Below are 16,203 nucleotides of genomic sequence, written 5' to 3'. Positions count from 1 at the left end.
CATCTATCTGGAACAGCCTGCTGGAAAGTATTGACCCGACCCCTTTCCAGTCATGTGATCCAGTCGAAAAGGCCGCCATGGGAGGGAGGATAAAAACCGGAGGCGCAAGAAGGTTTTTTAATCACACACACACACACACATGTTTGTACATATGAACTGTTTTATTTTTATACACGCTGACATTTGTAGAGCGAATCGATCGATCCGGTCCCGAACACTCCAGTGACGTCCAGCGCTGAGTGTGTGTTTCGTGGTGTCGGTTTTGTCGCTGAGCGGCCGGGTGGGGGCGACGCTTAGAAAAGACGTCACACACACACACACACACACACACACACACAAAGCACAAGAGAAATGCGCTGTTTCCCTGATAAGTACATCTGTTTGCATATAACAAAATCTAAGGCACCACATGATCCCATCACTCCTTTTAGAATTAAAAAAAAAAAAATTACACAAAGTAATAAAAACGGGTTAAACAAGGAGGAGTGAGGACATTCGAGCGTGTGTGTGTGTGTGTGTGTGTGTGTGTGTGTGTGTGTGTGTGTGTGTGTGTGTGTGTGTTCAGGCAGGGTCGTCAAAACAAGCCCCATTGATGCGGGTGATTCGTCTGTTTTATATCACAATCACCATTAGGAAGCAGCTAAAATCATATTGATTGTGTGCGTGTGCGTGTGTGTGTGTGTGTGTGTGTGTGTGTGTGTGTGCGCGCTGATCATGGCTCCGTTGCTGTGAGTTCCATCATTCTTCCGGCCTTCATCAGAGGTTTGGCGCCAGCCAGTTCAGGAACTTCATGGCCAGTTCAAATCCCAAGAAACAAGCCTGTAAGGTTTTGGAGAGAGAAAGAGCGTGAGGCGTTCAGGGGCGTGACAATATTTACCGACATTTGTGTACTCAAAGGGTTTTGTGGACTTAGAAAAGCCGAATAAATACATTATGAATGCTGCAAATTCAAACTATTGTCGCACTGAGACGCGCCTAGTTGTCCTACATGGGCATAAATACACGCAAACGTATAAATATACAGTAATACCTCAAAACTCAATGTACTCCATCCAATTTAATTTAAACGCCTCTTTCCGTTGCAGACCCCTACTGTCATTACATGTTGTTAAATAGGGAAAATGCACTTTAAAAATAACAAGTAATGCATCAAAAAGAAAATGTAAAAAAACTATTTTATTAAGTAGTTATGTACATATGTATATACACACACATATACATATTAATAATTGTATATATGCACATATAAATGTGTGTGTATGCATGTGTATATATGTATGTGTATATGTACATATATGAATTTATTTATTTGTATATTTTTGGATGAGTGTATATATATCTATGAATGTATATATGTGCATTTATATGTATAAATGTGTACTTGCATATATGTATGTGCACATATATGTATATCTATGAATGTGTATATATATGTATATTTGTATGACGATACATATTTACATATGCATATATGAATGTGTATATGTGCATATTTATGTATATATTTATATGTATATATGTAAGAATATTTATGTATATACATATGCATGCACACGCATATATGCGTATATAATTTTTGTGTCTATATGCATATGCATGCATGTGTGCGTATAAATATGTGTACTAGTGTACTAATGTATGTGTATGACTATGTGTAAGTAAAATATATGAGTCTATATGTATGTATTTATAACTGTATGTATATGTGTATATATATATATGTATGTTTATGTGTGTGTATATATATATATATGTGTGTGTGTGTGGGTATATATTTATAAATATGTATGATATGTATCTACAAAAAAATGCAAAAATGTGTGAATGTATATATATAGTCATATATATATGAAAGTACGTGTGTATGTATGAATATGTAAGTATTGATATATATGTAAGTCTACATGAATGCATTTATGTACATATATTATATATATGTATTAATACATATGTATGCATATAAATGTTTGTATAGTTATTATGCATGAATTTATACCTTGTTTGTATGTATGTATGTATGTATGTCTATATACACATTTGTAAGTATGAACATATGTATGCAAGAACATATCACCATGTATGTATAGATATATTTACACAGGTATAATTATATGTATGGATAAAAAAGTATGTGTAAATAATAATGATGTGTATATATGTATGTATATATACATATGTATATATGTATGTAGATATGTATATATACACATGTGTGTGTATGTATCTATGCCTGTATACATGTGTGTATATTCATGTCTGAATGTATATGAACGTATGTATATATGCATATATAGCTATGAATGGATTAACATTTGTGTGTATTTATATACGTTATATATGTGTGCACACATATATTTATATATAATAATCATATAAATATATTTGGCCATGTATATATATCTCCAAGTGTTTTTTTGTATATATATATATATATATATATACATAAATTTATATGTGTATGACCATACAGAAATGTATATATGTTTGTAAACATATATGTCAGTGTGGATATAAATATAAGTATATGTATGTATGTGTGTATATAAAAACATTTATATATTGTTATATACACATATAAGTATGTTTAAATGTATGTATACTTAATGTATGTTTGTATGTGTATGTATGCATACACATATGTATATATGTGTTTAGATGTTGTATTTTTGTAGGAATATATATGTGAAAAATACGTGTATATAGACATTTATAAATAAAAATGTATGTTTCTATGTTTGTATATTTATGTATGAATTTACTTTTTTAGATTTGAATACGGTTTTAGGTGTATGTTTGTTTGTATATTTATGTATGTACATACTGTATATGTATAAACATATTCAAATATATGTGTATGTAAATATATGTAAATATATGTATATATATGTTTTTTGTATGTATTTATGTAAGTTTATATAAATGAATGTATGTTACATGTATATATATGTACATAAATTTGTGTATATATACCTAAAAGCATATACACATCTGTATGCACATATGTATGTACTTATATATAGGAATATATCTGTACATATATTCACATACATAAGTATGTGTATTCATACATATATATGTATATATATATGTATTTTATTTGTGCATGCCTATTTATATATGTATGTATATATATAAATATATGTGTACATATATTTAAATATGAATATGTAAGTGTGTATAGATATATGTTTGTAAGTATGCATATGCATTTCTGTATTTACACATGTACGTATTTACCTATATATATTTATGTATGTACCAATATATATACAATATACATATGTAAGTATATATACATATGAATGTATGTGTCTGTGTGTATGTATATATCTATCGAGCTATATATATATATATATAGCTCGATATATATCCATGTTTGTAGGTGTATGTATTTACATGTATGTATTGTATGCATGTATTGTATTTATGTACATATGTGTATGTATATCTATGAATTTATGGATACATGTATGTATTTATAAATATATGTTTATGTATGTGTATCAATCTATATATGAATGTAATTGTTCATACCTGTATGTTTATGTATATTTTCTATCAATAATGATGTATGTATATATATGCAAGTATAAATGAATGATGTTTGCATATATATCTATGTATATGTGTATGTTTGTATATATATCAGTTTATTTGTATATTAATCTATTTTCGTATGTGTATAAATGCATGCTTAATTATACATATACATAATTATTATTATTATGTATATCTGTTATGTATGTGTATAAAGGTATGTATATATATGTAAAAACAGAAATACAAACGTAAAGATGTGCATATATAAACACACACGCATATATGCAATACACATATGCATACAAAAATAAGTAAATATACATATACATACATGAAAAAAAATACATATATATCCATAACACACTTATATACTTGCAATCATACAAATTAGTCTTACTTATACTAAATACTTATTGAACTGACGAAATATTTAATGTGTAAATTAAGAAAATAAACTAACATATATACAAAAAATATGTATATGTATATATATAAACTTATATATTCGTAATATAAATATACATGTACATAAGATATATAAATATATATATGAATAGATACATGCAAACATATATATATATACGCATATATCTACATGACTATGATGTAATGTACAAGCATACATATACATAATCCATCCATACATATACATGCATGGATGAATTCACACACACATTAGAAATTATCCACACATTCATACATCCATTTATATAAACATACATACACACATAGTACATATACATACATACTTTCATCCATCCATCCATCCTTACATACAGACGTATACATACGTATACACATATATATGTATACATACATTAATTGCATTAAACAAACATATATATATATATGCATAAATTCATGTATAAATATGCATGCAGGCATGCATATATACCTGCCATTCATACACACATACATACACAAATACATATTTATGAATACATACATACATACATACACATATACAAACATTTATCCATGCATATATACATACCTAAATGTGCAAACATATATACATACATAAAAATACATAAATTCATATACTTTGACATTCATACATATGCATTCATACAGACATACATACACACACATATAAATATACATATATATACAAACATACATAAATAGACACAAACATATAAAAACATTTATATATTTAAAAATATATAAAAAATACATATACATACATATATATATAATTCTGCATATATACATATATATGCATACATATATATGAAGACGTACATATATACATACATACACACACACACATATATATATATATATATATGTATATAGACATACATATATATGCACACATTTATACATCATACATATAAACATACATGGACACATGTATGGATTGATGTATGCATTCATATTTACATATGTATGCATATAGACTATACAAACACAAACTTCAATATATACAAACATATGACCATGAATACATTTTATGTACACACATACTGTCATATATACATATGTATACAAAAACAACATATGTATGGGTGTATGAATGTATATATGTATGCATGGATATAAGTATGTATGTGTGTGTGTATATATATACATGTGTGTGTGTGTTTGTGTGTATATGTATGTATGCATATGTATGAATGCTTATATATGTATCTATGAAAATATAAAATGATTGCATATATTTAAATGTGTGTGCATGTATATGTGTTGTTTTTGTGTGTATATTTATGACAGTATATGTATATATATATATATTTACGTATGTATAAATATGTATGCATGCATGCATGCACATATGTTTTTATATATGTATGTTCATGTATGAATATATGTTTGTGTGTGTTTATATATATATGTAAGTATATAGACATGCATACACATATACATACGTATGTATGTATGTATACAAGTGATGTATAAATGTTGTATAAATGTGTATGTATGTATGTATGTATCTATACATGTGTATGTGTGTCTATATATATGTGTGTGTGTGAGTGTCTGTTTGTGTATGTGTTTGTCTATATGTATGTTTGTATACATATATATGTATGTCTACATATATATGTGTCTGTATATATGTATAATTTGATCATGTATATGTATATTATGTATGTATATACATGCATGTAAGCTTGCATGTACGTATGTACATATGTAACATATATATGTTTGTGTGTGTGTTTCCGTATGTGTCTATATATATGTGTGTGTGTATGTTGGTGTACATATGTATGGATGGATCCATGCATTTATATGTATATATGTATGTATATACATGTATAAAGTCATTTATGTGTAGAAAATATGTGTTTATGTATGTATATATGTATGTCTTCATATATATATGTCTACAGATATGTATATATTGTGTGGGAACATATGCAGAAATATATGAATATATGTTTGTATATATATTTATGTATATGTATGTTTGTGTGAATATATGTGGATATGTATGTATGCATCTTTATGTATGCATGCAAGTGCATGTACGTTTTTATGTATGTATTTGTGTATGTATGCATGCATATGTATGTATGTTAATATGTATATGTATGTTGTTTTTGTATATATATATATATATATGATAGTATATGTGTGTACATATATATGTGTGTAAGCATATATTGTGTGTATATTTTTGTGTTTATATATATACATACACATATATATAGATATACATCCATATATATACATACAAATGTGTATATGTACATACTACATGTATAAATGTGTGCATATATATAAGTATGTCTGTATATCTGTGTATGTACATATATGAAATTGATATATATGTATTTCTTCATATGTATGTATGTATACACAAAAGTATATATTTCTTTATATATGCAGAAATATGAATCTATACATAATATGTGTGTATGTTAGATATGCACATACATATGTGTTTGTAAGTATGTTTGTATATTTTTATATGTATGTATGTATGTATGTATGTATGTATGTATGTATGTATGTCATTATGGATATATGCATGTATGTGTTTAAATTCATGCTTAATTATACATGTATATCTGTTATGTATGTTATAAAGGTATGTGTATATATATGAAAAAACATAAATACACACATACAAATATACATATATAAACACACACGTATATATGCATATATATATGCATACAAAACAAGTAAATAAACATATTACACACACACACATATATATACATATATATGCACACATTTATACATATGTACAAACATGGACACATATGTATGTATAAATGGATGGATGGATGGATCTATGCATATTTATATATGTATGTAACTATAATGTGTATAAACACAAACATGAATATATACATACATAAGAGCATGCATACATACATATTTATGTACACACATATTGTCATATATATACATATATATTTACATACATATGCTTAGATACACAAATGTACATACTAACATACATGTGCATGCATACATAGATGCATACACACATATACATACATATATATGAAGACATACATATATATTTCTGCATATATAAACACAGAATATATACATATATGTAGACATATACATGAAGACATACATATATGTACATACATACATACACACACACATATATAAAGTATGTATATATATATGAATGTATGAATATATGTATGAATGTCTATGAATGTATATATGTGCATTTATATTTATAAATGCATACTTGTATATATGTATGCACATATATGTATATCTATGTATTTGTATATAAGTATGGAAATGAACATATTTATGTATATGTATGTATTTTTATATATGTATATGTATGTGAATTATATGTGTATGTGTGCATACATGAAGACATATAAATATACACATATATACACATATATATAGAAACATACATCTAGCCACACATTTATATATCATACATAGAGTATATATATTTAAACACATGTATGTATATGTGTATGGAGGTATGTATGAATGCATTCATATCTATATCTATATATATGTATACATATATATACACACAAATGTAAATGTATACATACATATGTGCACAGATACACACATATATATGTACACATACATACTGTCAAATATATATACAAAACAACATATATACATCATACATACATATGCATGCATACATACACAAATCTATACGTAAAAACATACATGTACATGCATGCATTCATATATATGAATACATACATATACACATATATTCATACATATAAATAAATATATATACAAACATACATATGTATTTCTGCATATATATACACACAATTTATACATATATGTAGACATATATACATACATGTATTGATCCATCCATAAATATATACATAAACAAACACATACACACACACATATATATAGACATACATACACATATATGCATTCATACATACATAAATATATACATACACATTTATCCATCATTTTTTGTATACACTTGTATACACATGTATACTATATGTATACATACATATATATGAAGACATACATATATGCATACATATCAATTTCACATATGTACATACATACATATATATGTAAACGCATATACATCCATACATACACACATACATATATATAGTATGTATGTGTATATGTACATGTGTATGTTTATTTATTTGTATAATTTTGAATGTATGTATTTATCTATGAATGTATATATGTGCATTTATATTTATAAATGCTTACTTGTATGTATGTATTCACACATATATGTATATCTATGTATGTGTATATAAGTATTGATATATGTATATTTGTATACATATGCATGCATGCATTTACATATGCATATATGAATGTTTATGTGTACATATTAATGTATATGTATGTATTTATATGTATATATATGTATGTGACTATATGTGTATGTGTGCATACACAAAGACATGCAAATATACATATATGTACATGCATACACAAATATATAGATATACTTACATATATATGCACACATTTATATATCATACATACAGTATATACATTTACACATATGTATGTATGTATATATGTATGGATTGATATATGCATGCATATCTATACATATATGTATATATATAAACACACATATAAATATAAACATGTGCACGTATACACACATATATATGTACACATACATACTGTTATATATATATACAAAACAACATATATACATCATACATACATATGCATGCATACATACACAAATCTATATGTAAAAACATACATGTACATGCATGCATACATATAGATGCATACATACACACATATATTCACACAAACATACATATACATAAATATATAAACAAAGATACATGTATATCTCTGCATATATATACACACAATATATACATATGGATCCATCCATACATATATACACAAACACATATACACACAAACACACACATATATATATAAACATACTTACACATATATGCATTCATACATACATACATTCACATTTATCCATCATCTATACATCATCATTTATATTCATACATATACACATTTGTATGTATATATATGTATTTTTGTATTTATATATCCATGCCTATTTATATATGTTTACATATACACACACAAGGCCTACAAACATACATGAACATACATATGTACATACATGCATATGCATGCATGATCCATACATACAAATATACATATATATAGACATACTTACATATATATGTATACAAACATAAATATAGACACAAATACATACACAAACACATATATAGACATACATACACATATATGCATACATACATAAATACACTTATATTCATACATATACACATGTGTATATATATTTATGCATGCCTATCTATCTATCTATCTATCTATATATATACACACACACACACACAAACATATATACATATTTATGCATAAACTAATACATATACACACACATGCATTCATTTAGAAACATACATTTAAACATGCATACATCCATACATATATACATACATACATTCACACACATATATATACACATATATACATATGTAAATATATACATATGCATATATATATACACACACTCACATACCCATACATATACACAGTTATACATATATATATACATAACACACACACATATGTACACAAACATACATACATATATATGTGTATGCATACAAACAAACATACGCATATAGCCATTCATACATCAATACATATGTACACACACATATATACACATACATACATATATCCATACAGACATACATACAGACACACATACATACAAATATACTTAATTATACATATATATGTGCATATATATACATACATACATACATATTATTACGTATATATACATATTTCTGCATATAAAAATAAATATATACTTTTATGTATACATACACGTATATATAGACATACTCACATGTTTAAGCAGACATTCATATATCATACATGCAGTATATACATCTGCATATTTGTATGTATTTATATATTGATGTATATTTATATATATCTATATGTATATATACACACGAATATAAACATACATATGTGCATGCATACACACATGAATATATGTACACACACATACTGTCATATATATATATATATATATATATACACAAAAACCACATACATATTAACATACATACATATGAATACAAACATAGACATACACATACACAGACACACACACGCAGACATATATATATATATAGACAAAAATACACATGTATACATACATACACATTTAAACAACATTTATACATCACCACTTGTATACATACATATACACATACGTATGTATATATGTATGCATGACTATTTATATACATATATATGTATACACATACACACAAACATATATTCCTACATGATCATACATACATACAAACACATGTGCATGCATACATATGTATACATATATACACACATATACTGTCAAAAATATATACACAAAAACAACATACATACATACACAGACCATATATATGCAATAATCTCATATTTTCAAAGATACATATATATGCATTGATACATATATCCATATATATTTATGCACGCATACACACAAATGCATACATATATATGTTTGTATTCATACATACAAGCATACATACAAATATACATTAAAACATTCATACATCCATACATATGTGCATCCATACATATACACACATACATACAGCCATACATACATCTGCATACATAAATACAATCATACACACATACAGTATATTTATATATACACATTCATACATATGTACATACATAAACACACACACATATCTACACAAACATTCATTCATATATAGGTGTATGCATACATACAAACATACGCTTATAGACATTCATACATCAATACATATATACACATACATACATACATATATATCAATAAAGACATATATACATACACACATATACATACATACTTACTTAGACATACATATGTATGTGCATATATATGCATAGACACTACATACATATACAGACACATTCATATATACACATACATACATATACATATGTATGAAGATATAAATGTGTATATATATATATATACACACACACACACAACTATACACTTAAATACATATATATAAATACAACAATATATACACATCTTTTGCATATATACATATGTACACACATACATACATATATGTGTATATATACATACATATATAGACACATATTTCTGCATATATAAATAAATATATACATATATATGTAAGAAGACGTACAAATATACATACACACACACAGACTGTCACATATATACATACACAAAAACAACATATATGTACATATATGCGTACACACATACATAAACATGCATACATTTATATTGTCATACATACATATATAAGCGTTCATACAGCCATTTATATAGATACACACAGCCATATATATACACCAACATACATACATATGTATATATATGCATACACTCATACATACACACACACACACATATATATATATACACACACAATTATATATATACACACATATGTGTGTGCATGCGTACGTAAAAACATACATATGTATATATAAACATACATATAAACATTCATTCATCCATACGTATATATACATACATACATACAGATATATGCATTCATATTTCCATACATATATACGCACACACACACAAATACACAAACACACATATATACATATATATTTATGCACACATACATACACATACATATTAACACACATATATCTACACAAACATACATACATATATATATGCATACACTCATACATACACACACATATATATATATATATATATACACACACAATTATATATATACACACATATGTGTGTGCATGCGTAATTACAAACATACATATGTATATACAAACATACATATAAACATTCATTCATCCATACGTATATATACATACATACAGATATACGCATTCATACTTCCATACATATATACGCGCACACACACACACACATATACACAAACATACATATATATACATATATATTTATGCATACATACATACACATACATATTAACACACATATTTCTACACAAACATACATACATATATATGTGTATGCATTCATACACACATACACATCTAGAAATTCAACCATCCATCAATATATGCATACATACACACTATAATATATATATATATATATATATATATATATATATATATATATACATATATATACATCAATACATACATACATATACACTTTCCCTGTTGAAATGAATTTAAACACTATTATTCATTTCACGACCCCTGCTGTCATTACATGTTTTTAATAAGGAAAATGTAGTTATTATAAATATACTTTCCTTCCACGCACGCTAGCTGCTGCGCTAACACGCTAACTGGAGGGTCAGCTAACGCCAGCGCGCTCAGCACGGTTTTGAAGTTCTGTCTGTTTGCTAGCGGATTCACATGTCTGACGGAGAGGAGGAAGATACTTACGGCGTTGGCGGGGAAAGCCCTGAGCATGACGGCGGTGAAGCCCTTGTAGAGAGAGCGGACGCCCTCCTCCCTGATCAGCTCACGCAGGACGTCCCGGAAACCGTTGGGGTATTTTCCCTCGGGAGCTGGGGAGACATCCAGGAGCAGCAGAGGGATCGGGTGAAGAACATCGAAGGAGTTAAAAACATTCACTCAGCTGTTGTCCTCTACATGAGAGGGCGGAGCCAGCAAGGTGAGAGGCGGGGTTTAACCCGGACAGATCACCTATCAATCACGGACATCCAAAGATTCACCCTCTCATTCACATCCATGGAGAACTTTGGCCTTCAATGGACCTGCTGACTGCTTTTGGAGGAAAACGGAGAACCTGGAGAGAACCCAGGATGGAGAACGTGGGCAAGAACCTGATTAGAACCTGGACCTCACCCCGGGTGGAGTCAAGACCTCAAAAGCAAACTGTGAGAACCAGAGAACTCAGAGGAACGAGGAGAAAAGGTCCATCCTGGTCCGAGGAGCTCACCTGTCTGGAAGCGAGACTTGAGCACGTCGGGCGGAATGGCCACGGCCCAGTTGAAGATCCCCGCCATTCCTCCGGCGAACAGGACACTGGGAACGCTGAGCTCGCTGTGACTGCGGAGCAGAGCAGGAGAGCGAGGAGCTGTATCTTCTCTCCAATCGGAAGATCTTCTTCTCCAGGACAAACGCCAGCGCTTACCTCTTCCCCGCGGGCGTGAGGAGGTTCTTCAGCCACTCATAGGACATGAAGTACATCCCACTGGCCGGAACATCTGGATCACAAAGGAAAAGACAGCCTTCCTGAGGAACATCCCATAATGCTAATAATCTGCAGGATGGTGCGTTCATGGACCAGGTGAAGTTCATGTCACATGTTCTTTCGCACTTACAGAGAGGAGCATGTGATGTAAAATGGTTCTTACAGTTGAATCTTAAAGCGCAGGTTCAAAACAGAAGAAGAAGAAGAAGGAGGAGGAGAAGGAGATGAAGATGGAGAGGGAGATGGAGGACAAGGAGATGGAGATGATGGAAGAAGGAGAAGAAGATGGAGAAGATGAAGGACCTCTCATCAGCGTCAGGGCGGTTCCTCTGTAGATCCCTCTGATCCCAGACTCTTTGTACAGCTGTTTGACGCAGTCCATGGGTCCAGCATACTTCACTTCACCGGTGGACGCTTGGATCTACACACACACACACACATACACACACACACACACACACACAGATCACTCCACAGTCTCCATGACTAGAGAGCTCCTCAGGGTTGTGGCTCAGACCTGCAGGAGACACTTGATACGCTCTCCAGGTGTCATGATGGCCGTAGTGAAGACACCGGACAGCATCCCTGCCGCGAACAGCTGAGGGTACCTGCAGGGGAACGTGCACGTGTAAACACACACACACACACACACACACACACACGGCGTGTGGAAGAGCGGTCACCTACGTGAGGAGATCATTGGGTGTTTTCTGCTGGAGCTTCTTGCCCAGACCGAACCCGAAGAAACACACGGCGAACATGGGCGTGACCCCGATGATGGGGGCCGCCATGCCCTTGTAGAGGCCCTTCACGCCCTGCAGAGGAGGAGGAGGAGGGTGAGAGGACAAGAACATCTCATCTTCTGAAGCATAGATAGACATCACGCGTGTCCTCACCTCTTTAGCCAAAGTCTTTTTGAAGCAGTCGGCGGTTCCGGCATAGAGGAGGCTCTCGCCAGGTTTGGGCTTGGGCTGCGTCTGCAAACGCACCTGAAGGAGACGGAGGGAGGAGGGAAGGAGTTAGCAAGAAAGCTCTGGGTTCTCCTGCTCCGATGCAGAAGATGCTGCTGCTCGGGTTCCTGAAGCCTGAAGGTTTGGGGGTTCACGAGATGCCACCTCCTCCGGTTCCCGTGGATGCTGGAGCAGCAGCTGACGTCCTCACCCTATCTCCAAAAAAGGAGGAACCTCATCTCACCCGCAGAGATGTGTCCACCCACAGCTCTAAACCGCCGCTAAATCTAGAGCTTCGCCTTTGAGCTTCTTCTTCTCCACGACAGACTGATGTAGTCTTTGACCTCCAGCTCCGTTCCTGGAGATACTCCACTCTGGGCGGGACATCTTCTCCACCTTTCTTGGCCTGAGGACTACAACCCTGGCGCTGAGTCTTCCTCACAAAGGAGACGTGTAAGAGGTCATCTGCAGAAACCTGACTCTGAAACCCTGAACACGCTAGAACCTCCTTCCATGAAGGTTCTGGACAGGTTGGACTCCAACACCAGGGGTTTCTGGTACCCCATACACCTTCTCCACATCTACAGACCTGGGCGGACCCTCCAGGACCCTGGACCAGTACAAACACCACTCTGGTAGTTTCCTTATAAGGTTCGGCAGAAAAATACGAGCGGCGCTTCGGAGAAAACACACGGAAGTAGGTCAAAGGTCCAAGTTCAAAGTTCAAAGGTCGCCGGGCTAACAGGCTAGCAAGGTTCCGTCTGTTGCCGGAAATACTTTTAATTACGACAAAGCACACACACAAACACGCAAAACACATAAAACTAATATTTTTATATATATATTTACGTATAAATACGAAGCCTACGTTACTTTTATGGTGTCGAGCGGGTGTCCGGCGAAGACGAGGCAGACTCCTCCGAACCCGCCGGCGAAGAAGTTCTTCAGCGGGCTGATGGGCTCCGGCTGCTTGGACATCTTTCCTGTCGGTTCCGGACGGAGAACCCGAGAACGCAGAGCTTCACACCGAGTTCGGGACGCGGAAAGCGGGGGGGAAACCGCTCACCTGCCGGGTTGGAGGGGTTCGTACCGACAGCTGGACCTTTCACCCACTTTCCTACACGGATCTATTTGACTGGGACACACGGTCGCCGCGGTGCGTCTCTTTTCGTGCTCCGTGTAGAAACAGCATCCTTTGCATTTATTATATTATATACTTTAGAATATATAGTATATTTACTGCTGGTAGATTTACACACAAATCTATTTTATATGAATACAAAATGAAATGAATGTAGATATGTAGATTTTTATGAATATGAAACAACATTTTGTCTGCTAAATGACAGTAATGTAATGTAATGTGATGTAAAAATAAAATAAGAGTCGGACTTGTTTTCAAAATATATAATAACATATTGATAATAAATATGTATATTTTATATATGTATTCTCTCTCTCTCTCTATATATATATATAATATCTATCTTCTGCCACTTTCCTGCACTCAGAGATGCTATATATATTATATATGTGTATGTATATAATATATATACTGTATGTATATATATATATGTAATATATATACGATATATTAATATCATATATATATTATATAATACACAATAATAATAATAATAACAATAATAATAATATATGGCATAATAGTAATAGTAATAGTAAACTTTGGGGTGTTTGTCTACTGATGACTAGGATGTAAACTTGGAATGATATCTGAACCGACCATGGACTTCTTTTCTTCTAGGAATCTTCCTTCTCCCTTTAAAATAATGATTGACATCTACTGACAATTACTGAGGTCACGCTTTAAAGATGATAATTGTGCATTTTAGGGAGATGGTATTGAAACTACTGAGCATAAATTTTTCTCATGTGTGAAAGTGAATACTGAAAAATTTCCATCATAACTATTATTACGTCACCTCTCTAAAAGATGATGAAACATTTGGTTGACTTTTAGGGAACAGAAGAGATTAACTCTGCATTAATGTTATTTTATGCTTCACCAAGTTCATCATACGCAAACCAGATTGT

At 31.1% G+C, this 16,203-nt stretch overlaps 1 protein-coding gene across 1 annotated transcript; it reads right to left on the bottom strand.

Annotated features, from left to right (window-relative positions):
- Positions 1 to 142: 142 nt before the first annotated feature.
- Positions 143 to 15,286, bottom strand: slc25a20 (solute carrier family 25 member 20). Its single transcript, XM_086168983.1, has 9 exons — positions 15,022 to 15,286; positions 14,095 to 14,187; positions 13,886 to 14,013; positions 13,716 to 13,806; positions 13,502 to 13,619; positions 13,139 to 13,211; positions 12,944 to 13,053; positions 12,424 to 12,548; positions 143 to 819 (listed from the first exon to the last, which is right to left on the bottom strand). The coding sequence occupies exons 1-9, from the start codon at positions 15,124 to 15,126 to the stop codon at positions 757 to 759; spliced, it is 906 nt and encodes a 301-aa protein (XP_086025109.1). The 5' UTR covers positions 15,127 to 15,286; the 3' UTR covers positions 143 to 756.
- Positions 15,287 to 16,203: the final 917 nt, after the last annotated feature.

This window comes from Fistularia commersonii, chromosome 21, assembly GCF_037954325.1.
Source record: "Fistularia commersonii isolate RoL2024-O1a breed Wild chromosome 21, RoL_Fcom_v1.0, whole genome shotgun sequence".
Classification (NCBI taxonomy): domain Eukaryota; kingdom Metazoa; phylum Chordata; class Actinopteri; order Syngnathiformes; family Fistulariidae; genus Fistularia; species Fistularia commersonii.
Note: the sequence above shows the minus strand (reverse complement) of the source record. Positions and strands in the feature narration are given on the sequence as shown.

What these genes read in the sequence shown, in the direction of transcription:
- slc25a20 (XM_086168983.1), bottom strand. Translation starts at nt 15,126, where the DNA reads ATGTCCAAGCAGCCGGAGCCCATCAGCCCGCTGAAGAACTTCTTCGCC. An exon ending in ACACCCAATGATCTCCTCAC is followed by an intron (nt 13,807 to 13,885) that starts GTAGGTGACCGC and finishes GTTCCCCTGCAG; the next exon opens with GTACCCTCAGCTGTTCGCGG. An exon ending in GTATCAAGTGTCTCCTGCAG is followed by an intron (nt 13,620 to 13,715) that starts GTCTGAGCCACA and finishes GTGTGTGTGTAG; the next exon opens with ATCCAAGCGTCCACCGGTGA.